At 47.4% G+C, this 26,787-nt stretch overlaps 1 protein-coding gene across 1 annotated transcript in view; it reads right to left on the bottom strand.

Annotated features, from left to right (window-relative positions):
• COL22A1 (collagen type XXII alpha 1 chain) overlaps nt 1-26,787 on the bottom strand; it is a 325,582-nt gene that overhangs the window by 20,442 nt on the left and 278,353 nt on the right. The window contains exons 40-52 of the mRNA XM_037892981.2: nt 23,987-24,064; nt 20,804-20,839; nt 19,476-19,529; nt 14,523-14,567; nt 13,968-14,015; nt 11,535-11,648; nt 9,834-9,887; nt 7,879-7,932; nt 6,461-6,514; nt 4,184-4,237; nt 2,609-2,662; nt 1,697-1,741; nt 260-313 (exon numbers count right to left, since the gene is read on the bottom strand). Of these exons, the coding sequence (XP_037748909.2) occupies nt 260-313; nt 1,697-1,741; nt 2,609-2,662; nt 4,184-4,237; nt 6,461-6,514; nt 7,879-7,932; nt 9,834-9,887; nt 11,535-11,648; nt 13,968-14,015; nt 14,523-14,567; nt 19,476-19,529; nt 20,804-20,839; nt 23,987-24,064 (744 nt within the window). The remainder of the gene's footprint in view (nt 1-259; nt 314-1,696; nt 1,742-2,608; nt 2,663-4,183; nt 4,238-6,460; nt 6,515-7,878; nt 7,933-9,833; nt 9,888-11,534; nt 11,649-13,967; nt 14,016-14,522; nt 14,568-19,475; nt 19,530-20,803; nt 20,840-23,986; nt 24,065-26,787) is intronic.

The following is a 26,787-nucleotide window of genomic DNA, read 5'->3' as shown; positions in this document are numbered from 1 at the left end:
GACCTCCAGGCAAAGGACCTGCATAATCTGCTCCAGGGAATTCTGGGGGCAAAAGATCCAGAAATGCCCTGTTTGATTTCTTGGATTATTTTTTATCCTTTATGCTGTGGAACTGCCTAGATGTCTCAGCTAGGGCAAGTCTTTTGTGCTAAGTGCTATGCACACACACACACACAGGCAAAGGCCATCCCCACCCCAAGATTTTCCAGTGTAAAGGATAAGACAGTTTCTGGATTAAACCATCTGGTGTAGTACCTACCGGTAATCCTCTGGCCCCCTCTTGGCCTGGGAGCCCAGGTTCTCCTGGTTTGCCCTAATGGAAACAAGCACATTCAGATTGTGATATTGTTCTGTCATTGCCAGCATATGCCTCATCATCATCCAAAAAGGGATTCTGCACTTTCCCATTAGCTGTAATGAGGGTTCTAGGGACGAGTCTTCACACGTGAATGCAATGGGGATGCTCCCCCAAAACCTGCATCAGAGTGCACACACAGGACATTCGGAACCCAGGCACCCTCCACCCAGCTGTAAATCCACCCTTGCTTCGAGACATGTGGGCTTTGGAAGTTTAAGATGTGCCCACGCCTGTTGCCAGGTGTACCTGTCTGGACCAGATTTTCAAAACGAGGTGCACGCAGTTGCATGCTTATCTGATGCATACATGTAAAAGGGGTATTTACACAGAGAAACTGGGCGCATGCAATTGTTTATGCACAACTGTGTGCATCTGACTCTGAAAAGTGGCTCAGTCCACACAATACCTTAACACTGAGTATTTGTCTGTGTCCCGAGAAGGAAAGAGCTTGCCACATTCTGGCAAATCACAGGAAGAGGATGGGGGCAACAGATTCTGGAAGCGCATTCTCAGAGTAATATGCATATGCTAGGGGAATGCTATTTCCTGTCCACTTTATTAATCTAGCCCTTTGGCTGGAAAACTCCAGCTCAGGTCCTTTTCCTCCCTGTGCGTACAAGTTAAGAACAATGGGGGAAATCAAACACAAAACTGCCTATCCAAGAAGGGAGGAGAATTGTCACTCCGCAACCCAGCAAGTGCATTTCAGGGCACATTTCCTACTCCCTTCCCTGCCCCACAAGCTGCAAAAACTGGCTCACTAGGTTGAGTATGACACGACAGACCTGGGTCTCTCTAGAATTTACAGGAGCACTACGGAGATGGCGACACTTTGAGCTGCAGTTGTGAGTCCGAGCTCCAGGAGACATGCCCCTGTTAGCTCTGATTGAGCTAATGCACTACACATGGAGAGTGCCTGCAGCAGCATGAGCGGCTAGCCACCCTGATTACGTACCTGCTGAGCCCTAGGTGCGTACTCAGGGCAGCTGCCCCTCCTGCAGCTCATGACACTGCAGCCACGCTCGCCCCTCCTGCAGCTCGTGACACTGCAGCTGCTTGTCGTATTTTTAGCTATTCTTAGCATGGCAGCTTGGCTATGTGTCCTCGATCTGAAGATCACGCCCCCAGCTTACAGTGCACACATACCCTCAGAGTAAAAGGCCAGGCTCCTTTCAAGGTGCTAAGATTTGCACATTAACAGATTGCTCAAGGCAGTTCAGTGTGAACTTGATGCATGTAAACAGACTCTCCTGAGTCCAAAAGCAATAGCCAGTTATGGGCTCTGAAAGCCTGACTATAGCGGCTTGAAATGATGATGTTTACAACGCGAATCCTTACCGGTTCCCCGGGAGATCCAGGCTTGCCATCCTTGCCATCAATGCCCTGTAAATGAAACATCCATTAGGGAGCCCGGGGGGCTATACAGAAGATGGGTACGTCTTTGTGAGTGTGAAGCTTGTGATGACTGCTCTGCTTGGTCACAGTGCATCGTGTGATGCCCCCTTCTCACTTCCACACCTCAGCTATTTACAAACAACAGCTCTGTCCAGCCCCTGCGGTCTCTACTCCCACACTCTGCCAACACCACAGACTTTTTCCAGAATGGGAAGTACAGAGGAGTCAGATGCATGATGCTTCACCTTATCAGCATCCCTAACGCTGCTTAAAGATAGGGACGTAAGGCCAGATACTCAGGTTGCGGAAATCAGCATCACTCCACTGACTACTCAATGAACTATGCTGATTTACACCAGAAGAAGATCTGGCCCATAGACATTAGAGATAGGTAAGACTCACTAGATCAACACCGTTGCCAGATCAATGGGGTTTCAGATATTAAACTGAGCCTACAATTGTTCTTGAGCCAATACAAAGGGGGTCATTACATTCTGGATACTAGAACATAACAAAATCCCATCCCTTGTAGCAGTATGAATTGCAGACACATATATCTGTGCCCACAGGCTTGGAGGCATTATCTCACATTAGTGCCCTCTATGGGAAGATCTCTGCCAGGGAAATAAGAGTCAGGCAAGAGGAACAGATGAATCCATTTTGGAAACTATCACTTGGCTGGAAGGTGCCCGACCCAGAACTCACACTACATGGAGCCCAGTGAATCTGGAGTTAACTTGACAATATAAATCTCACATCCACTCCAAGACAGCTCAGAAATGTCACTTGCTGTGTCCACATGCTTACAGGAAGTGTAACATATTGAATGAGAAATAGCAAGCAATTGTCCCTTACCTGAAGGCCAGGCAGTCCTGGTGGGCCCGGGGGACCTGCCGGGCCATCTTTACCCTGTAAAGAGACCATTGATGTGGCAATGTTCAGACAAGCTTTTCAGATGCTGCTTCACAAGGAAGAACACTTTGCAAACCCGGAGTTGGGAGGGGAAATGAACTACATGTCTCTAATGCATTCAAACTTCCTTTCCCTTAGGGACCAAACTTTGCTTTGCTATATTCACAGTTATTGACACAAGAGGCCAAATTCAGCCTCCAAGATAAACAGAGGCAACTCTCACGGACTTCAGTGGGAATTGCAGCCACTTAGGAGAAGGCTGGATTTGGTCTCAAAAGTGTAAATTGGGAAGAAGCGGATAACAACATAGTAAGTTTCTGCCCAGCATTGTGCTATTGACATTAATATAAAAGCCAGTCAATGCACGTGTTATAGTCTGTATATATTAAATTGGTGGTTATGAAAGGTGTTTAGCTGACTGTCCCTGTGAATGAAATCCTCTGTTTATCCATGGGATTATACAGCACACAGGCTGTCACACACTGCTTCAACCTTGACTACCTGTTACGGCTGAAAGAAAAGCTCGGTCCTTGGCCTCTCCGCCAAGACTGCTAACTCATCTCACAACAGCCATCAGATGAGCAATTCTTGGTCACTACTGATGAAAGCTAGAGTTGAAGAAATGGCCAAGGGGCGACAGGCTCATTAGCAAACCCTGAGCAATCCAGTTCCAGAAATGCATCATAATTACACACAACTGCATTATTCTGACTCAGCAGCCTGTGTTACTCCAAGATGCCTCCTCTCGGAAACAAGAGAGACATTGATTCATAACAAGGAATCTTCTGTTTCACTTTGCAATGAAGATCAACCAGATTAAAAAGTTAAGATCAATCAGAACCAGATCAGATTCTCTCTCTCAGGGTATTTTATTGCCACCCATCACCGCAGTATCTGAGCACTTTCCTTGTACAACCGATACCAATAACGAAATCCCTAGCAGGCCTTGTGGATTCGCTTGCACTTCACCCTTATTACCCAGCACCGTGTCAGCAGGTGATGATCCTGCTCGGAAATATTAAGTGTGTTTTGCTGATTCACTGTTGCATGTGGGTCACTGCCTGTATGGATTTGAGAGAGGCAGTAGGTTCTCTCTTGAAATCCAGACCTAGGGTGTGGGCTGAGCAGGTCTGAGAGTAACCTTAGGAGATGACAAGCCTGAGTAGAAAGCTTGGACTGGATTCATGCGGTTTCATTTTAAGTTCCGTTGGTGAATAAAACCAAACCCCGGGAAGGGAGTAGATTTATCCTGCTATAACTTATGTGGACTGAGTTTGGAGAAGAGTGGGGAAGCCACCTGCTCACTGAAGGGTTTTCCCATCACATCACAGCTGTATCAGGAATTCTAATTCTGGAAAGGTTGGATTGCACAGAAGTAAAGGAAACAAAGAGTTTCCAGCAGGGCCTATTCAACATGAATAGCATTTTAAATAGCACTTGAGGAGCTTGGGGAAATCATCATGTTTGCATTAGTTCAGCCTCACTTTAAAGAAGCTAACACCGTGGCCCATGGCTTACTATATCCCCTGGCATTCCTGGGGGTCCTGCAGGTCCTGGTTTGCCATCTGGTCCCTAAATAAAACAAAGCAGAAAGAATATGAATTGCTTGTTCATAGTGTATCCCTGTCAACACAGTCAGTATCACAGCTGGCAACACTACCGTTTTCTTTCATTCATTCCTATTAGCATTCATTCACATTAATTCATCACAGAAAAGCAGTCACCAACCTCTGTATGTAATTGGCCTCCCAAGCCATACATTGTCAGACATTTTAGATTGTTTGCCATTCCAGAAAATATACAGTAATTAGAAAAACTATTGTGCCCAAATGAACTCTGAGAAGAATAGAACTGCTGGGAGAAATATCTCAGAGCACACACTGCAGAAGGCAAATCTTGCAATCATTAGTCAATGTGGACAGAACAAGACACCGTGGGCATAGGTTGCAGCAAGAAAAATGTAGGTTAAATATTATGAGAAACTTTATGAATTATAAAGTCTTTGGCAACAAGGCAAGCTGCTCAGGTGGGCTATGGAATCATCATACCTATGGCCCTACCAAATTCACGGTCATTTATGGTCAATTTCACAGCCATAGGATTTGAAAATTGGTAAATTTCATGCTTTCAAGATGTTTAAATCTGAAATTTCCTGGTGTTGTAACCCTGGGGGTCCTGATCTAAAAGAGGATTGTGGGGGGAGGTCGCAAACCGGTGGTACGGGGGTCATGGGATTGCCACCCTCACTTCTGTGCTGCCTTCAGGGGGGGTGTGGAGCTATCTGCAGCTGAGAGAGATACACAAGAGCAGCCCTGCAGGGAAAGAACAAGTCCCAGCCCTGCCCGGACTAGCAGCTAGGAGCCCCCTGCTGGGGCGCTCCCAGCAGCAATGGGAAGATCGGATCCAAATCCACAAGCCTCCTCCAGCTGCAGGAACCTCTGGGGCTGCTGCCCAGTCCCAGAGCGTGCTGTGGCAACGGGAGGCACCCGGAGGTGGGTCTGGTCTCACCCCTCCCCCAGAGCAGCTGTGCAGGAGACGGACAAGTCCTATCCGTCCCCAGCCCAGCCAGAGCTAGGAGCCCCCTTTGCTGGGGTGCTCCTAGGAACAAGAGGACATCAGATTTCATGGGGCAGGCGTTCTTTCACTGTCTGTGACACATTTTTCTCGGCCATGAAATTGGTAGGGCCCTAATCATAACTTGAATAAGCAAAGAGACTAGATAGCCTGGTTTAGAGGTTGTAAATCAATCCTGTCAATAGGCAAGCAAATGAATGTTTGCCTATTGACAGGATTGATTGCACCCACTCCAGCTACCATCCGAACCCAACAGTTCTATGATTCTGGGCCGGAAAGCACCTATTCACAGTCCAAGTCCTCGAGTGCAGTGCTGCTCAAACCGTGCTCAGCGGAATGCTGGTGACCCACCGAGCCCTTCCTGGTGGTGCTGATGTCACAATGGCAAAGCAACGGTGCAATATAAATTCTGCCATGGTCAGATTGCTGCTGACACGGGGATTAGAGGGGGGTTGCAAACAGTTAGGAGGGCTAGGTTCAAACTGCAAAGGGACCTGGCCAGGTTAAGCCGGGGTGGCTTCAAGGGAGGTTTGTCAGAGTCCTACAATCAGGGAAAAGAGAGAGCTCTTGAAAGACGTAAGTGGCCGCACACAATGCACTCAAGCAAAGCGATTTTAGCCATATCTCTTTAACACCATCCTAATATGCTTTTGTCATGTAAAGAAGCACCGTTGCTAATGTGGAGAATGGGGAACCGGAAAGGGCGACGGCAATAGCCGGGGGAACAATCCTATCTGAAGAAGTCCACAACATGGGAAAACTTGTCTAAGATCCTTGTGTGGCATTTAACGTGTCAACGAGCCAAACGTTTTCCCTTTTGACCTTTGCTATTTCTAAAGCCAACTGGCAGCCTCATCTACTACATGGGAAGCACTCATATTTTTTACCATGTGGGCTCAGTGAAAAAAATGCCATGCCCATTGCCTTTTCTATAAAGGAAGCAACCGAAGTTGAGCATAAATTTACGCACGTGAGGCAAAGCAATGGCTGCAAGATGCGTTAAGTAGCAAGTGTCAGGAGTGTGGGTCTCTTTGATGCTCCAGGGTCTATTACGAACCCACTGGGAAACTTAAAAGACATGGCACAGACATGGGTGGAGGTGGCATATGTAGTCTGTGGCATATGTAGTCTGCAGCTACACTTATTAGTGAGACACACACACATGCAGCATGATGATCCACTTCTCAATATGGGGGGGAAAAAAGGAGGAGGAAAACTTACAGCGGGGCCTGGGTTTCCAGGAGGTCCCGAGAAGCCAGGCATTCCAGGGTGACCCTGCAGAATCGCAAGACAACTATTAGATTAGTCTCAATCCCTTCTTAGAATCATAGAATCATAGACAATCAGGGCTGGAAGGGACCTCAGGAGGTCATCTAGTTCGACCTCCTGCTCAAAGCAGGACCTAAACCCCAACTAAATCATTCTTCACTCTTCAGTTACCTCCCCCAGATATTAGGTCAATAAATGGCAGACATAAGGAAGCTGTGATATAACAGTGAAACGAGTGAACACACAGAAGGGTTGGTCCTCAGGAAATAAGCTATCCTGGGATTACAAGCTGAAGCCTAGGCTTGCAAAGCATGCACTTTTACGCTGTATCTAAGGTCTTTAATATACATAGGCTTTGGAGACTGAATAACTCGTCAAGAAACGTAATAGCAGGCTTGGCATGAGTTGCATATTTTGTATGCAAGGGAAATATTCACTGAGCAATTCTCGCAGTGTTAGCAGTCAGTCGAGAAAGAAGCACAGTTATGTTGCGGATGTACTTTCCCTAAGGCATCTGCTGTTCTATGCGTAAAGGGGCCGGGAGAGGAAGACTGAAAGGCCAAGGCAGAAGGGTGTGCAAAATGAGAGCTGGGCAAAATGTTTGTAACTTGAAACTTACCAGATTTTGGGGCTTCGTTACTGGACCAAAAACCTGGCCCGCTTTCAGTGTAAGGTTCATGAAACCTATGGCAAACCTGGGCTTGATTTTGGCCACCATTTGTGTAATTCCCCTCTGTTCCTGCGGGATCCCTGTTCCTTTGGAAAATCCCCAAGTTTCTCCTTCAGACAAGACAGCGGCCTCTCCTTAACCGCTTACCTGTTGCTTACCTCTTTGGATAAGCAGTTTGGGTAGCTAGGGACTCCCTCATAGCATGAACAGCCTGGGGTTTTTCAGGTGCCAGATGAGAGAGAATCGCAACAGTCTAGCAGCAGAATATGGTGGAGCCTTCCGCATCCCAATTCTGAAAAGGCTGCCCACCCCCCATGTCTCACCTGTGCACTAGCCAGGGAAGGAGGCCAAATGGTCAGCCCTTAAAAACCAACAAGGGGCGAAGCAGCCAACTGGACGCCTCCTGGAGATACCAGAGGTGGTGGTGATGGTGGTGGGAATAAAGGCCACATGGCGGCCTACAGACACTCCACAGAAAATGATGATGGTGGCAGGGAGGAGGGGTTTTAAATGGAGGGCATCCTGATGAGGACGGTCCCAGCCCAAGTCTTCTTACCCCCGCCCCCCTGGGAGTTAGGGGTGCTGAGGATCTTCGCCTCTCTCCCCAGTGAGGCCAGGGTAGATGTTGCCAGGGAGGGAGTCACGGTTATATCCTATACGCATATTCCAGTTGCATGACTTGGGAAGCACACTCTTTTACCTGTCCTCCTTTTGGTCCAGTATCCCCAGATGTCCCACGGTCTCCTTTAGTGCCCTGATAACAAACAAAGCCATTCAGAGCCACTAAGGTTTATGACATTCCCAGCTGTAGGCTCCACTTCAGCAAAGCACTTTAGCGTATGCTTAACTTTAAGCATGCATTTAAGTCTCATTGACTCCAATGGGACTCACATATGTGCTTAAAGATAAGCACTTGCTTAAGTGCTTTGTTCAATTGGGGTCTCACGGTCCACCTAACCCACACTTATTTGCCCACACCCCAGAAAAAATTAACAAAACATTGTATGGAAACTACTCAGATTGCGGAGCCCAAAATATGACTTTACCAACGTCCCAGCTTACGACTAAATTGCTGGGTGTAGCATTTACAGTGTTCCCAACACACAGCATTGTTCATATATAACAACAGTTAGGCAAGTGGGGGAAACCAGTCTGCTGTTTAAAATATGTCTGGATGTATGCCACTGAGAGGAGCAGGAAGGGACTGACTGAGAAAGGACCTGCAATTCCACTGATCTATACTCTGGGGAGTTCTTGCTGTTTCTACCCCAGAGTGTACCATGCTGGGCTTTCAGAAGAGCAGCACACTCTGGACTTTAAATCCTGGGGAAGCCCTACCGTGCATTTTGGAAGGAGTCCCAACAGACCAGCTGGCTATCTTATGGAGTTACTCTCTGTCTGTTATTTTATTTGAGCACCTGCAGACTGCGGGTATGTGCATATATGAACTGAATGCAAACTGGGATATTGACCACCTGTTAGATTTAAGGTTGTTCATGTTCATACGGACAATTCAAATCTTATACCATTATAGTCAAATGCTGAGTCTTCCCACTCCAGTCTTCCCTCCCGCTGCATGACTGAACAGCAGAGAATGGTTATTTCTCAGACTGCTGAGTGTTCACAGCAATTACCTATAACACATACATCTATTTGGGTTACTAGCGGTTTTCTGAGTTTTCTCTCAGAATGTTCTCTCATCTTAACCGCCTGCACTTTTGCTTTTGGTCCTTTATTGCCCTTTCTGTACTTTTCATGGCAAGAAGTAAAATCAGTTTTCTGAATCAGTGTAACTCCTTGTTCATTGTAATAACTGCAAATAAAAAGAAATTAAAATAGCAGACACTGCTTGAGACTGGAACCAAGTGCTGGAAGGCAGGTAAGTCTAGGGGGAAACTCCTTATCTCTATTGCCATTGATTTGTTTTGGTTTGTTTCACATTAGGCCATTGTAAATGTTCCAACCGTAACTAAGCACTGACTTTCTGAGCAAACTGATCATGGAGGTTACACAAGGCCAGAGCGCTAAATGTTAAATTACTAGAATCCTTCAGGCATTGCTCGGTGTTTGTCAATGACCCTTGAATATGAGGTTGAGACGTGGTAAATAGCGAAAAGGATCAGCCCTTCTTCCAACGTGTTTCCAAGTAATACTGGGTGCTACAGACTGGACTGTGGCCATTTAAAGGAGACTGACAGTTCAGTGCATTGTCAGTGTAGCCCCCAGCATACCAAACCATTCATTACATCAAAACCATTCAAGCAAGGAATTTTTCAAGCAGAAAGGAAGGTGCAGGATTTCCAGGGCTGGGCTCTCCCTCCTTCCTCAGGTGAGCGGATCCAAATTGATAGTAAGGCACCCATCCTGCAGTCTTTGCCTGCACAACGCTCCCATTGAGACCAAATTCTGTGTGGAGAATCACAACCTAACTGGTCTTTGCAAACGGAGAGATGGGGGGTGCTAGATACTATGTTACACTGCTGGGCTGTCCATGGGGAAGCTGTGTGATTCAGGGATGAAATTCAGAAAGGTAGCACAGGGCCTGTCTCCACCCAAGTCCCACATAAGTTCTCCCCCTCTGCATTCTGATTCAGCCTTTGCTCTACATAAGAATGGAGTCAATCCAGGTGATGTTAATTGAGGAGAATTACTGACCTTTGGACCATCCACCCCTGGAGGGCCTGGGAGACCCGGGGGGCCAGGATCGCCCTACAATAAAGAGGAAAGAGCACTCAATCACACTAATTACTTACAAAATCAGAAAAACACAGTAAGTGATCAGCCACCCATCATGTGCAGAACCAGTAGTTGCAAGGGTAAACTGCAATTCTGCAGCCTAACACAGTTAGGACTCAGTCCAGCTTTCCTGGATGCTCTGAGCCTGTGTGACAAGCTCCTTATTACATATATACAGCAACAGAGGGACCCATAACACCAAAAGGTCTTCTTATTCAAAAGCTGGCTCTTATTCAAAAGACAGGCCAGCCACTAGAGAGAGACATACTCATACTCACGTAGCAAATGTAGTACGTATGCACACTGGTGGGGATGCAGAGAGTGGTACAGGGATTCAGTCAATGGGACGCTATCCTCTGAATTTGTACAGAACCAATGCCCCAGCACAGTGCCAAAGGGGATCTGTGCTGCCAGAAGTGCTTTGTTTTGGCTAAAATAGACAACCACAGCCATGGCTGCTTGTGGCAATTAAACAACCCAGGCCGCTTTCTACAAAAATAAGTGGTTTCTCGGCTGAATTGGAGGGAAACACATTCTGCCTCCCCAGCTAAAGCTGGATATAGCATCTCTCACGTCCTGTCTTACACTATTCCTGTGTTCCTCTCCAATACAGCAGCCCTTCAAAGGCCGGGAGAAGTGACTCCCATTTGGGGTGAGAGGCACTCTGTAAACGGAAGATCTGAAATGACATGAGATATGCAGAAGCACAATGGACGCTTGGGGCCAGACTATCAGTTGCACCAGTAACTCCACTGACTTCTATGCCAATTTATGTATAATATGCAAACTGATGGAGAGGGAGAGGGAGCCACATAGGCCTTGGAGGGAGGACGGGAGAAGGACCTGAGAATCAGGGCACAGGGATGGTTAGAGATGCGGGTACTTATGGGGTATTGGACATGGCATGTGTGGATTTAGAGTGGAGTCCCACGATTGTTCCTCCCCCATTTAGATTCCTACATATTAGGGATCCAGTTCTGCAACCCTTATTCTCAGCGAGTATCATGTATTTACAGGCCCCCACCCTCCCCCTTTTCAAGCCCCTCCTTAAAAATCGCTCCCTCGCCCCTTCCCACAGGCTGTCTCCTGACAAACAGAAAATCCATCCAGCTGTCCCTGAGCTACTAGAACTGTACTCCTCTCCTCTGCTCAGCCCCCCTGGTTTGGTTGTTTCTCATCGTCTTCTCTTCCTTTGTGTGTAACCTCTTCTCTTTGTCTGCAGGCGCCCGGCTGAAACATCCTCTCTGGTTTTAGCAGGCTCTCCCGTTGGATGTATAGGAGATGCAGGGCAAGAGGGATGGCTGGCTCCTGTATTCTAGACTGCTCTCAGGGCAGGAGCAAGCCCCAACATAAAGCAGATTGCTAAATTGTTGGAGGGTGGAGTTCTCCATCCACTCCCCCGGCCCCATCACCCTTCCATCTGTCCCCTCCTCCTCCTAAGCTCCTTCAGGCTACCAGAGCAGGGTAAAGGGGCTGTAACAGGAGCTGGGCTTCAGACCTGTCTATGAAGCACGTAGTGCATTGCTCTTACTGTGACTATAAATATACGCATATTAAAATAAGGCTAAAAACAGTTATCAAAGTGATCCTGAAGCACGAACCTTATTGCAGTTCTCTTACCATTTTCCCATTCAGGCCATCTCTACCCGGAGGTCCTTGGGCACCTCTATCCCCCTTGAAGCCTGGCACTCCAGGGAGCCCCGGGGGGCCAGGTGGGCAGTCATTACACACATCCTAAAAGAGACAAGGTAACACTGAGAAGAGCATTAGGGATGAGACTGAGGCTCCCTTCCAGTCCCATAGTCGCTCGGCGTGACTTTAGCAAGGCGGTGCTATGGGCCTACCCACTCGGTCTGTGCTCCACTCAAATCAGGGGTAGGCCACAGAACTGTTGTGGCACCTGAGTAGTCCATAACTCAGTGTCAAAGCCAGGCTCACAGAATGGGGGGAAAGGCCTGTTCTGATGGGGAGAGAGAGAGGAAAAACGAGAAGCAGGAATACACACAAACTATTGTTTCTTCTTAACTTACAGATTCCAAACAGTGTCTTATCCAGCCTCCGAAGCTTGGCTGGGTCAGTGCTTGGAGGGCAGCTGTCCAGGGAAAACCCAGGAGCTGCAGGGAGTTGGGGGCGGCTCCTATTCTGTTCTCTATAGGTTCTTATACCACGCTGGTCACCATAGTATCTGAGCGCCTTCCAGTAGTGCATTGAGTGATATGACTACACATCCGTCACGTGTTGTTTGCTCTCTCATGCAGTGTGGAGTTTTTAACATATAAACCTGTTGCGATGTGTTTATGTTAGAGAAGGCAGGTTAAAGAAAGGTGCCTTGCACTTTTAGCGGAATGTGGTGAGGTTTTTGATGGTCCTTAATTTTGGGGGAGAGTTCATGCTATAGTCTTCCCACCCCTAGAGAAAGCAGGATAGTCAGTACTGAGCCTATGTTCAGCCGAGTGGTGGCAGGCACTGTGGAATAACAGAGAAGTGAAGCGCTGCCCACTTGTGGTCATGAAAGATCTCTTGGCATTTGTTGCAAAAGCAGATGTGTGCTACAGTGCCCTGGCCAAATTCATCATGGGGAATTACGCTCTGTCTCCCTCAACTGTCCTTTGAAGTGTCAGCTCACTACATTATTCTTTATTTCAAAAAAACACCCAGCAAGCATACAGAATTCCTAGCATTTCTGCCTGAGGGTCGGCCTTGTTTCAGTGGTGGGTGAAGTGAGCCCAGTATACAGAGAGGCAGTGCAGTCCAGTGGATAGGCCAGGAGGGCTAGGTTCTATCCCCAGCTGTGCCAGGGATCTGTTGTATGACCTTGGGCAATGCACTTTGACTCTCTTTTCCCTGCTATTGCTTGGGTGTCTGTCTGATTTAGAATATAGGCACTTTAGACCAGGGTCTGCTTCCTACTTTGTGTGTGTATGGCCCCTAGAACAATGGGCCTCTGAGCTCAGCTGGGGTCTCCAGGGGTTACCGTAATACAAAACATCTTCATACAGTGCACTCTGTGTAAAGATATTTGGGATCTTTTGAGAAGAAATGCTGTGTGAATACAAGGTTTCATCTCAAGGTAGTAACTTGAGAGGGCTGCTCTTTTCAGCTCTAAGAAGGAGGCCAGTTAGCAGTTCATTTTTCAGTGCCTCTTAATCAATAGGTAAAGATTTCTTGCCATGTCCCTAGACTGCTTAAAAATCTCTCTACTGTGCCCATGGCCATCAGTAAAGATTTAGCAGCTGCTCAGTGTCAAATACTGAATCATTTCCCATGAAATCATCTTCATGGACAGCAAAAGCCAACCTACAAACCAACATTTTCAAATGTGGGCGCTTAATGGTAGGCACCTACATCCCCAGTTAGATACCTCATGCAAACGTGGACTGATTTTCAAAAGGCACTGAGCACCTACAGCTCAAACTGACTTAAGCAGGAGACATAGGTGCTCAGCATTTTTAAAAATTGGGCCCCTTTATTTCATAGAATAGCAGGGTTGGAAGGGACCTCAGGAGGTCATCTAGTCCAACCCCCTGCTCAAAGCAGGACCAATCCCCAGTTTTTGCCCCCGATCCCTAAATGGCCCCCTCAACTCACAATCCTGGGTTTAGCAGGCCAATGCTCAAACCAGTGAGCTATCCCTCCCCCTGATTTAGATGCTTTCAGTGGCGTTTAAAGCCTATCTTTAGGGAATTATGCTTGAAAATATTTGATGCCAGCGCTTCAGAGGGCCAGTTCAGGCCCCACTAAAAGTTAGAGCAGCAACCTCGGGGCTGCTCTAACTTACACCAGCTTATAAGGGCCCTTTGTAGGCCATTACACTGGTGGAGATTACTGGAATGTATCTAACTCTGGCCATGCCCCCTTTGGGCTCTAACATGTCCCCAGTGGCACCAGCTGACAGTGTGACTATGAACTGCAAATTGCTTGCAAATCTGGCTGTTTAGAATATTCAGATGCACATCTGGCACTGACAGTTCAGACACATCTCTATAACGTAGCATCAGTCATCAAGTTAAAAGCAAAAAACAATCTCATTACAAAGGCAATTTCAGCCTGTACCTTGACTAAGAGATTTATGTCCTCAGGAGAAAGCAGGGAGGAGGCACCCTGTGGAAAGAGAAATCTTTTGTTTAATACAAATTTAAAAAGTAGTTTTATAAAATGAGACACTGAAGGTAAATTTGCATGAAAATTCCCTGTACTATGGTACTGATTTTCTTTGCACTCGCTGGTGCTCATTGAGTCAAATATGTCTTTGTCAAAGGCATTCTACGTTTATTCCAGAATATAGAGAGGCACTGGGCAGTGCATGTGTAGAAGATACAGATTCTGGCATTAGTTTTTATATGCAAATACTAAGAGAATGTTGTAACGAGCTTTTGCTTTCATTTACATATAACATATTCAATTATTTTTACATTGAGCCAAACCTACCACAGACGCTGCTACCATAATCACTCTTCGCTCTTAGTTCTTGTAGCTGTTCTTCCAATTAGAACAGTAAGCAAGCGACATTTAACTGTCACTGTGAAGGATGGGGTATATGGAGGTACTGATATAAAAGGGAGACGAGCAGAATTGTTTGGCATTTAATCTAAAAGTGAAATGACCTACTGGCTTTCCAGGAGGTCCTCTGTCCCCAGGGTTTCCAGGTAAACCCTATGGACAAGGGAAAGAAAAATCTATGAGATTAACACAATAAGACCTTTATTCTATTCCCAGTCCTCAGACACAGATACTCACGCCATCCCAGGACACTGCTCATTTGTGCATACTGTCACACAACCCTGCCAGTGTTGGGACAATCACACACACTTCTACAAGAACTACTAATGTATCTCAATGTTGGTAACATTTAGAATCTACCTCTCTCCATCCACCTCCATCTCTGACTCACTCGCTCTCACTACCCATCCTACCATACTCTGGTGTCACTCTTAATTCCACTTGAATTACCCCCTGGGCAAATCTGGGTCATCATGTTTTCATGGTCACTTAAGGCACAGGTAATACTTGGTCGAGCTGCAGCAGTTTCAAGGAGAGATGAATGAAGCACTCAAGACTGAGCCCAACTGGAACATTTAAAACTAAGGCCCCCGATCCTGCATCCGAAACTGCAAGATTGGGCCCTGGCAGTTGGTTGCAGCACCGTTGAGTCATCGTTTGTTGGAGCAGTCCGATATGAGTTTTCAGAGATGGGTGTGTGATAGAGATAGATTGAGATGGGCAATTGGCAAGGCACCACTAATATGTCAGATACCTGAGGTCTGGGCCTGGAAGGGAAAGGAAGAAGTTCTATAACATGGAAAGGGATATGTAGGAAGTGCCTCCATAAGGGCCAGAATCTGGCAGCATTTGAGATCCTCACCCTTGGGGTGCCTGCCACTGCCCCCCTTACTTATCAGTCAGGCCTACATTTGTGTGGAGAAGTGTTCCACAGAAATGTAGGCTGGTTCATTTCAGGCAATTGCAGACCCGGGACATTTGGCTGTGTGAAATCTGGCAACATGACTGTTCTCACAGCAAGCACAGATCTGAGATTGACATTTTCCAACTTGAGCATGGAAAGCAAGTTCTCTGAGGAGAGGCAGGGCATGGAGGGGCCTGGTCCCTCACCATCCGTCAGCAGAGCTGGTGGGCTGCAGAGGGGAAGGCACATAGCACTCTCCTAGAGCGTGGCCCCGTGGGCAAGCTCGCTCTGGGTGCCTTGCAGCACAATGCTTCCTGCCATCCCCAGTTCTGTCAGGGCTGCTCTGTGAGGCACCACTGAGTCCTGTGGAAAGGTCCTCTCCTTTTCCATTGCACACTCCTGGTCTCCACTACTGTGTATGTTCTGGAGTGACATCAGACTGTATCGGCGATTGCCCCGCGAGAGACATCTGGCCTCAGCTGGGGAGGAAGAAATCAGAAGAAATTTCAGTTGCTCTTTTCCTGTGTCTGCATTAACACTGGCGTCCAAAGAAGGGCCCTTCTGAGGCCTCTTGTCTTGCTCAGGCTTATGAATATGAAACCGTGGTAATGAATTTCAGTGGGGAACAGCTGCGGTTCCCAAGGAACTGCAACTTCACTGACTGAGACGTGTGTGAAGGAGAAACTTGTCTTATAATTACTCTTTGGGGAACTTGGGAAATGCTGGCAAGACGGAACGTTGCTTCTTACACTTTGCTTCCTTGAGACAGGCAAAAATCCTGCGATTAAAAGACTGTAGATACTCCTGGAAGACTAAGGTGCTTTACCTTTCAGTTAACTTTACTTCCCTCCTTTAGACAAGGCTAGCTTTCTCTCTCCCAGAGGGAGAAGGGTGATGGCTGCAGGGGTGGTCAGTGCTCCCAGAGAGCTAGGCGCACTCCACAGGAGAGTACCAGCGCTGAGAAAATCTCTGCGTCCCCCAGAAGTAAGGGAAAGTAGGAGAGAATTCATCCCCTCTTCCCCATGGTGGGGTGAGGAGAGCGGGACCACACCTAGAGAAACCCAAGTGTGCAGGAAGAAAATGAGACGTTCCTCTCCAAATCCCCAGGAGGAAGAGAGAAGAGATCCATTCAGAGTCACAGGACGTCTCTTTGGGCCTACCAGGGAACTTCAATGGAGCTACACCCAATGATTGTTACATCAGCCCTTCAATTTTCTGAAGCCATGGCATATATGTTTATGGGTCTGGAGATCCTGGGATTGATTTGAGGTCCTACAATGTCACAACACCATGTTAGGGTGACCAGATCGCAAGAGTGAAATATCAGGACATACTGGGTGAGCAGGCGGGGGGGAGCCACAGGTGCACAGCCCCGACCGGAGCCATGAGAGGGGGCGCACAGCCCTAGGAAGCTGCAAGAGGGGTGTACGGCCCCTGCTGCAGCCCAAACCACAAGCCACGGGGCAAGGACTCAAGGACTCCTGGCCCCAGCTCCAGCAGAAGTCACGAGGCCAGGGGCACAGGGCTCCAGCTCCAGCCCCAGGCTGAAGCCACCGGATAGGGGTTCAGGATCCTGGTTGCAAAGTCAAACCCAGTTACAGGGCAGGGGAGCGAAGGGCCCCAGTTCTAGCTCTGGCTCCAGCCCCAGCTGCAGTCACAGAGGGGAGACCCACAGTCCCAGCTTCAGCGTTACACCTGAAAACAACCTGAAAAACCATAATTGCCTGTAGATAACAGGTCACAGTCGGGTTTAATGGGACATTCCCAATCGACTAATTTTCTATTTCACTCCCAAATTTAAAATGTCACCTGAATATCGGGACAACTGGCATCCCGATTGCACATCGAGCAGATGTCCGCCACCAGGTGCAATCCCTGCTTTCCAATGTGGGTAAGTGAGCTGGGCAGCAGCTTAGCAGTGCGCAACCCTGGCCTGCCCTGGGGGGAATCAGCATGTGCAGAGGCAGGTGCCTCTTTCCTTGGCTCTGCCATGGGCTAGGTGGACCAGTCTGCACGCACTCTGCTGGACTCAGCCCAGCTGACACTCACCTTGGGGACCTGCCGGCCTCTTCCCAGGAGCCGCCCCAGGTAAGAACTGCCGGGACCCACCCGTGCACCCCCTCCCCCCGCCTTCAGTTGAGGAGGTGAGCAGCGGGAAGGGCGGGGCCGGCCAGGGGCAATGGGGTACACTGGTCCGCCCGGCGTGCTACCAGCGTGCCCCTTCCTGTCGGGGGTGGGCCCATGCTGCGCCACACAACTCGCCTGCCCAGCATGCCCCGGATCCACTATGCCCTGCACCCCCTGAACCCACTGTGCCCAGAGCCCCCCCGCCTCCCCCACATTTCCTCCACAAATGCACACTGCTGTGCACACCACCACCCCTGCCCAGTGTCCGCCCGCCCACAGCCCCACCACAGCTGCCCAACACCCCACACAGAACCCCCCACTCGCTAGTTTCCCAATACACACCGATTTCTCCTCCCTCCCTCCCTCCCAGTGTCCTTCCCCACAGCCCCACCACCACAACTAAACAGTGCCCCACACAGACCCCCACTGCCCAGTGCCCTGACACACACAGATCTCCCCCACTGCCCAGCACCCCCAACAGTCCCCCACTGCCTAGCACCCCAAAACACACAAACCTCCCCCACTGCCCAGCGCCCTCCACACCCTCACAGCCCAGCACCCCCCACCCTGACACTCACTCCACCACACCCTGCCCCCTTCCCTGGCCGCGCTCACTTGCCCTGCTGGGAGGTCTCTGGCTCCTAGGGTCAGAGCGGTGAGGGGGGTCTCCAGACGCTCCACGAGCTGCACCCGCCACGAGCGTGAGCTCCATGACTCCCATTGGCTGGGAAAAGCGCCAATGGGAACTGCCGGAGCCATGGGGCTTGCAGGCACTGGCAACGTGCACAGAGCCCCTTGCCTCCCTGCCCCAACCCTAAGAGCCAGAGGGACCTGCGGGGGGGGGGGCGAGGTGGGGAGTCCCGGCGGTGCTTACCTGGGGTGGCTCCCGGGAAGCATCCGGCAGGTCCCTGTGGCTCATAGGGTTGGGTTGGGTAGGGTGGGGTGGGGGGGCCGAGGGCTCTCTGCCCGCTGCCGGTGCCTGCAAGCCCCACCCCCGCAGCTCTGATTGGGCAGTAGGGAGCCGGTGCAGCACGCGGAGACCCCCTCCACCTCTGTGCCTAGAGGCCACCCGCATTGCAGGCTCCTGCTGGTGGGTGGGCGCTGGGAGCTGCCCCAAGAAGCGCTGCCAGCCCCAGGACTTTGGTGCGCGCAGTAACTCATGGTGAGCGGTCCCCACTATCGGGACAAAGGGTGTCCTGACCAATGTGTAGTCAGGACGCGGGACAAATGTCTTAAAATTGGGACTGTCCCGATAATATCGGGACGTCTGGTCACCCTACACCGTGTAGAGAAGGAGAGTTACATGAAGGTGCCAGCTCTTCATGTCCCAATATTATGTCAGCCAGTGATGATGCAGTGTCACCCCCTTTAAGCATATCCAGTGCCCCTTTCCCCCTTCCACCAAGGACTGGTTCCTAGAGCTCAGCACTTGCTGATCAGATAGGAGCTTCCTCCTCCTTCCCCGGAACAGTGTTTGTGACACAGCAAGTGTCCACGAGCCAAGGGCAGGGATCGGCTTCCTCCAGCAGACATGTGAAGACCTCCCTCTGTTTCTCACCCCGCAGAGCATCCTTTCTGTGACTCACACTCTGGGAAGAGGTAAAACGTCATCTCTTTTGCAGGGCAGTGCAACAAAAAGCCACAGGGACCCTTGGCCCAAGATTTCTGTTTTCAGTGAAGTGTCAGAGAATCAGAGAAATCATAAACCCAAGAAATTGACTTGCTATCTTGAGGCTTCCCTGGCCAGTGCGGGATTTTCCCCCAACAGTATGCCTTCTCCAGTGTCATTCTAACAGGCTCTTCCCCCACTTCCCATTATTCCTCAAATAGGTCTTTTAGGTCATTCTACCAGATGTTTGACCTAAACTTTTCTTTGGTTAATTTTGTTCCATCACTATTAATGATCTCATTGGCCCACCCTAAAGAACCAGCTCCTGGACTGATAAAGGTTTTTTTTTAAGGTGATATATTGACTGTGGGTAGCCTTTTTAATGACAATAAACACTTAAACTCTCGCTTTCTTTACTTACATCCTGCCCAGTTGGCCCCTGTGGGCCTGGAACACCTGGTAAACCTCGAGGGCCCTGGTAAAATGAGAAGAAATAAACCTGATCAGAAATGTTGGCGGCATGTTTGTACCCCCTCCACCTATTTAGCAGTGGCCAGATTCCTGTCTGCTGCAGAAATGGAACTCCCATCCCATCAGCTTCCAGAACCCATTTAACAAGCAACACCCGAACTGACTTCCCAGAAAAACTTAATCACACTTGGTGCTAATACAGTATCTTCCACTGAAGGAACTCAAGGAACTTTGCAGCTATCCATAAATTAAGCCTCACAACTTAAGCCCTGTGGTGGGGTTGGCGTTATAGCACTTTCACGGGTGTGCACGGTTAGGCAGAGGGTAACTGACTCGCCCAAGGCCATGCTGCAGAGAGGAGAACAGAACCCAGACGTCCTGTCTCCCTGTCCCCTGCGCTAAATGATGAGCACAAGGGGCAAGATTCTGATCTCCCTGTATCACTATGAATCAGGATTAACTCCACTTGCTACATTTACACCTGTGTCAGCAGAAGTCAATTTAAGATAGAATTTTATTAATATTGTTATTTTCTGCCAAAAGTCCAGCAAAGCACTTACACACATGCTTAACTTAAAGCATGTGGGTAGTCCCAAAGTTAAGCAGGTGCTTAAGTGCTTTGCTGGATCATGGCCTAAATCTGCAGTTCTCAAACTTTAGCAACCCGAGGACCCCCATTTTGATTTTAAAATGTTCAGTGCTCCCCATGCCCCCCCCTCAGCCCCAGGCAGCGCCCCCATTTCCCCCCTTCCCCCAAGGCCCCACCCCTGCCCCTCCTCTTCCCAGCCCCTCCCCTGGGCGCGGCCCATCCCCACTCCTCCCCCTCCCTCCCAGCTGTTCTCCGTGGTGTAGGAGGCACTGGGAGGGAGGGGGAGGAGCTGATCAGCAGGGTTGGCGACCCGGGACATGATTCCGCCCCCTCCCCCAAGCATGCCCCGTCGCTGCTCCTACCCCTCCCTCCCAGCGCCTCCTGCACACCTCTGAGCAGTTGTTCCCCAGTGTGCTGGAGGTGCTGGGAGGGCGGCAGAGATGTTGAGGGAGGGAGAGAGGGAGGGGGAGGAGTTGATCAGCGGGGCCCGTGGACCCCCTGGAGTACCCTCATGGACCCCAGTTTGGGAAACGCTGGCCTAAATCATTTAGCTGTATCTTTCCATCACTATCAGGCAAATGGAAAATATAAACACGCCTTAAAAAAATCATCAATAAACAATGCGACATTTGACTACATGGTGGTGCCCCTCTGTAAAAGCTGGGTGTAGTTAGCAAGACATACTGTACCAATGGCCCTTTGTCTCCTGCTGGTCCCACAGGGCCCTGCAAACAAACAGCAACAACACATAGATGAAAAGGCCAGCAGAGCCTGAATTTAACATCCTATGTGAGTGATTAGAGAGCAACAGGAGTTTAGACTTAATGGAAAGCATAGGAGGAGCGGTCAGGAAAAGGAACAGAATCAGCTTGGCAGGAGGTCACCCTGAAACAGATGAAGCTAGCAACAAAGAAAGTAAATGAAGGAAGAGGAGTTTAAAGAAAACAAGAACACACAGAGTGCTGTGTCCAACAGTCTTCCAGGCAGCGAGTAACCCCAGGGTATATAAAAGTATAAATGAGCCTGAGGCACAGAGCCCAGTGAGTTCACAGCAGCTGCTCATTTTGGGCTGCAAGGATGCAGATTCACGAGCTGTTTAATCCACCAAACTGCAACCCCCTAGTACCCATGGAGAGGGAGAGAGAGAAGTCCCCTTACAGTAACCAACATCAAGCACATAGAAACAACTAAGGAAACTTCCATGAGGAAATATCATCATGAGCGAGAGTTCACCCCCATTTCTCCCATGCAGCGCTGTCTCCCTCTCTCCCTGGCAGCTCGGGTAGGATGCACACACACGACAGGCCAGACTCCGATCTCTTACACCGGTGCAAATCTCAACTCCAGCAACATCAATACTCCAGACTGACAAGCTACCAGTGTAGCTGAGATCAGAATTAATGGAGTGATAGCAGAGAGGAATCTACCACCACGATATTTATGATTAAAAAAAACCAATCCCCTGAGAGAGAGAGAGAGAGAGAGAGAGAGAGAGAGAGAGAGAGAGAGAGAGAGATGAAAAGTCAGCATTTTTTTCTGGAAGCAGAAAGGGAAATAAAAGTCACGGCGGTTCTGGAACTAGCCTCACATCATCACTGCGAGCAACAGGCCAACACGGAAGCATGTTCCATATCTATATGCATGTCCATGATAACAGAGTGGTCGATGGAAATATCATACTTGTTGTCTTTGTTGTGAGCAAGTAGCATAACTCTTTCTGACTTAGGAAAAAACAATGCCCTGAAGTAAGGTGAATGATGTACACAGTTGGGCCAGATTCTGATACTCTTAGTCCCGTCATTCATATTAACAGCTATTGAGGCCAGAAGGGACCATTAGATCATCTAGTCCAGTGTCCTGCAAAACATAGGCCATAGAATTTCATCCAGGTACCCCTGGTTTGAGCCCAGTAACTGGGGCTCTGTGTAAATCATAGTTTTTTGCAGGGTGGGGAGGAATTCACGACAAATTCATGATGGCAAAAGTATTACAACTGCATGGAGTTTGCAAGGAATGAATTTTATAAGTAAATTTAGTCAATTTCAAAGATGAAATGAATTATACAAGGAATATTCATTCTGTCCTTGAAACTGACACATTTACTTGTAAAATTCACTGCATCCTTGATATTGACTAGCTAAAGTAATGTTGTGTATTAAAGACTTTGTTGCTGGCATCCTTTAAAAAAAATATTTAAAGGATCATGGTTTGGGTGGGTTTTCATGATTTCCATGCTCTCTGTGAAATCATGATTTATATTGTGCCCTACCAGTAACTAATAAATAACAAACAGTAATGGCACACCAGGCTTCACAAAAGCTAATGCATTTTCTTAATTGATAAATTAATTTTAAAATTCTCATTCATGCAATTGAAATTAATTAGCCTGGTGTAATCATAATGAGATTTAAAGTATGAGCACTCATGCCTGAGAGGCTTTCAGCTTCCCAAAGGAAAAACAAGCTGTCATTTAGAAATCAAGGCAACAGGATTTCATATGTGCCGGAGCAGCAGCAAATCACTAAGCCTCACCAAAATACTAGCTAAAATCCTGGCACATCCTGAATAGCGTGTGCCCCTTGGGCAAAGCAGAGGCCATGCTGCAGATCTCATTATGTTTTTACGAGTGAGACTGGGTATTACATGATTGACCTTTTGCCTAATCTTCTCTAAAACAAGAAGTCCCCAGCATGGGAAATGCAAACTATACAGTCAGCATTTATCATGAGTCAGCATTTATCATCAGTTACTACACAGCAATATAGTTTACCATAGCAGAGTTATTTCCTGTTCCAGGTATAAGGAGAAAGTGCAAAATCTAGATACCACTGCGGGATATCATTGGCAAGTATTGACTGGAGTGGGGACTACTACCCTAAGACACAGTACGTGGGGATGCACAGATGGTTACAAAGGATTTTAGGATGTTTGCTACCTTCTAATGGGTGTGACCAAGAATGAAGTCTGTTTACACACTTACACACCTGGGGCCTGAATTTGCAAGATTCTGAGCAGCATCTGAAAGATGAGGAGTGTCCTCAGATCTCATTGATATTATCAGGGATCAGACACACTCACTACCTGGCAGGATCAGACCCCAGTGCCATAAAAAAAAAAAATTGTCTAGAGCATAGTCCAAAAGATGTACTTTGTAGTCTATCAAATGGGAGAAAATTCCAAAGGTGAAGGCAGCAGACAGAGCTGTGGGCACAAAGGGGCATAATTGCACATGATTCAAATAAATCTCAATTGAAAAGTATTGTATACACTTAAATAGTCAAAATACTACAAACAAGAAGTTTTAAAAGGAATGTGGATCTCTTGAAAATTGGGTTTTAAAATACTTTTGTATCTTTCTGTTTATTAAGATGTCTGACAACAGCATAGACTCGCTAATCAGAATGCTTAATCATTTGCTTCAATTTTCTAAAACTTAATAAAGAAGGAAAATAATGGTATTTATTGAAAAAAATGTTTTTGGTTTTTGTATCTTATCCGGACTCAACGTGCGAGCTGGGGAAATATGAGGTCAGAAGGGTGTCACTCTCCCAGTGGAAATTTCACTTGTGGTCTATTGGTGTTAAATGATAATCTGTACGGTACGGTAGCTAAATAGTTAGCGAGACATGTTGTGCAACAGAAATGCACACATCCCAAAGACACTGTGTTCAGTGTGTAATGACAGAGCTCTGGTGTCACGCAGCGCCAATGTGTCAAAACCACACAGATAATTTCAGGAGCAGCAGAAACTGATATTAACCACTTCAAGAACAGTAAGGGGGTTCACCCCACAGCTCAATGCTCATCCTAGCAGCTGGCAGTGGGCGTGTCCTGGTCTTGTCACAAGTGAGTGAGGTCTGCTTAGTACTTACAGGAGGTCCAGCTACTCCAACCCCTGGTGCACCTCTGTCTCCTGGCTGGCCAGGAAGACCAGGAACTCCCCTATCTCCCTGAAACAGCAAGAGATGAAAGGGTTACGGGCCAGCAAGATTCTATATGTTTGAGAAAGATGACCAATGTCTAACACTAATTTACAGCTCAGAAAATATCACCAATATTTCCTGCACATCCTACATGGAACCTCCACAGTAATTATTAATACATTGCATGGGAGCTGTCTCAATCTATGATAGCATAGGGACATGGAACAATCATTGATTCATTATACTGGGAAAAATCCACTGACAACTTGTCATATCCTGAAACTACTTTTCCTCTTTACAAAGTTGTCAGCCCAGTTTTCTGAGCATATGCATGATTCAGCTCCATGCCACACCACACAACAGAGTGGGAGCACAGGGCCCATAATTATTTTGGTTTCCCCAGTATGTGGGTCAGCTAACATACAGCATCCAATTTCCATCAAGATCCTTCTTTTGCTAATTTGGTTGACTTGATAGACAGAGACCAGGTGAGAACCTCACATCTTTGTTGGGACAATAGGGTGTACAATACTGCTGCTTTTGAGTGGTTTTATACTGAGGAACTCCAGTTGCCTGTAGGATAACATGTATTCTGTGAGGCACAGGAAAACATCATACTTGTGAGCAACCACCTACTTTCCTATAGTAGATTGCACATACAGGTAACTATAGGGTATTTATGCAGAAGATCATAGATGTTAGAGTTGGAAAAGAACTACTGAGTCAAAGATTAAACTTGCCCATTCCATTATCGCTGCAGGGCTGTTCCCTATGGTATATTGTTAAGTGCTTTTTCCAGTGCAGTTTTAGATGACTCAGGGATAGACTTTCAACCCTATCCTTTAAGAGACTATTCCACAATCTAAAAGACCTCATTGTTAAAAATTAAATTGTCAATAATATATACTGGAAAAAGTCTGGACAGTTGTTTGACAATGTTTTAATGAACATTGATTGGGAAGGGAGGGTTAAGAAAGAAGCAGAAAATATCCTGCTCTGGTGCTTGCTATGCAATCACATTGCTCAGTTTTACATGTTGCAGTGAGGAAGACATTATAACAGACTTCACTGCAGGTGGGAACTATAGCCTCATGCCAGAGGTATTTTGTTCAAGAACACAGCTTTGCTGCAAAAAAGATGCGTGCCGTTTTTCCCTGCACAGTAAGTTTCCTAACATCTTTATTTTACATCGAATAATAGGTTTCATTTGGTGGTTTTAATATGTTTCTTTCTCTCTTTTTTTGTAATAATAGTTCTCTTTGCATTACTGCTTGTGCATTCTGAACTGTAAAAGAAAAAAAAAGGAAAAGAAAATATAATTTAGCCATGTCAGTGAAGAATGTAGCAGAACAGAATCAGCATGAGGCAGAGATAGGTAGATTTATCCAGGAATATAAGACATGGCTGAATCAATTCTTTATGCAGCTATATTCCTGCTTAAAAATAGTTTCCTATTCTTAAATCTATTTCAATATTCAAGGAAGATCCTGTTTCCTCCTTAGCTCTTGATCATGACTTGATCAATCCAAATAGAGAACCTCTGAAGAATCTGTCCTAGACTCTAAACATGACCCAGCTCATCCCAGAAGAATATTGTTAATTTCTTGTAGACCTGCAGCAAAACTGGATGTGTTTAGTAAAGGTGGTGTGCTAATTCTGAAATTTAATATTTAGTCTCAAGACCATATTTTCAAAAACAGTGCAACAGGTGAAAACCACAAAATGCTAATTTGGCTACATAACTGCAGTTTGTTTCAGGGACAATAGATTTTGCTCTCTTCCCATGTCCACCTCTTTGAAAATGTCTGTGGAGAATGGGGGAGACATCTGTATTATTTTTATGATCATATGTACTTCAGCTTGATATTATTTGCATTTTGTCTGACCACAAAGCTGTAGAATTAAAAAGGGCTAATAGGAAGAGCAAGACATAAAAAACAGTGAGCAGAGATAAGAGAGTTCTGGGTAAACAACTTCAAGGGGACAATGGTTGGGTCATTAACTGGGGAGATGGTCTTCCCAGATGCCAGCCTAAATGACACAACTGCTTTGCCAAAGACAGAGCCTAGAGGTCAAAAGGAGCATAAACAGTTTAAAACTTTTTTCTTGAGGGAGAGGGGAAGTGGGAGTTGCCAGCAGCTGCTACTCTGGTAAGATGCTCACAGACAGACACTGAGACAAACGAAGAATGCAAAGTAGTCTGTCTCTCCCACCCAGAGACCGAAGTACCTGGGTTAACTGGAACTTGAAAGGATAACGTTTAGGCAAGACCAGATGTAGACAAACTTCTGTTGTCTTAACTCTTTTCTCTGCTTACCATTTACCTTTGGGTGAATAAATACTGTTCATTCTGAAGCTGTTTTCAGTCACTTTAATCAGCCTCTATTCACAGGCTGCCAGAGGGAAGATTCCTGCAGGTGCCGAATACAGCCGGGCCCGTTGTGTTAACATAGTTGGGAAACGGCAGGGAGTGGGTAGGAGCTGTAACCCAGCGATCCACCCCAAGAGCAGCTGCACAGCAGAGAGGTGGTGAAGGAAACAATACCTGTCATCTGAGGGGTACACCCGAGGTACTGCAAAGGGATCTAAAGTGCAGCTCACCCTGTAAGTGCAATGACTCTCTGATTGTATGGATTTCAGGTTGCCAGGGAAGTTAGTGTGAGTTTTGTCTCAGTAAGCATGGCAGGATTTGGCCCACAATTTTAGTTATAGGTTTATATAGAGAGATATAAAATGATGTATGTGGAAAG

This window comes from Chelonia mydas, chromosome 2, assembly GCF_015237465.2.
Source record: "Chelonia mydas isolate rCheMyd1 chromosome 2, rCheMyd1.pri.v2, whole genome shotgun sequence".
NCBI lineage: Eukaryota > Metazoa > Chordata > Testudines > Cheloniidae > Chelonia > Chelonia mydas.
This window is presented reverse-complemented; position numbering and strand designations above follow the sequence as displayed.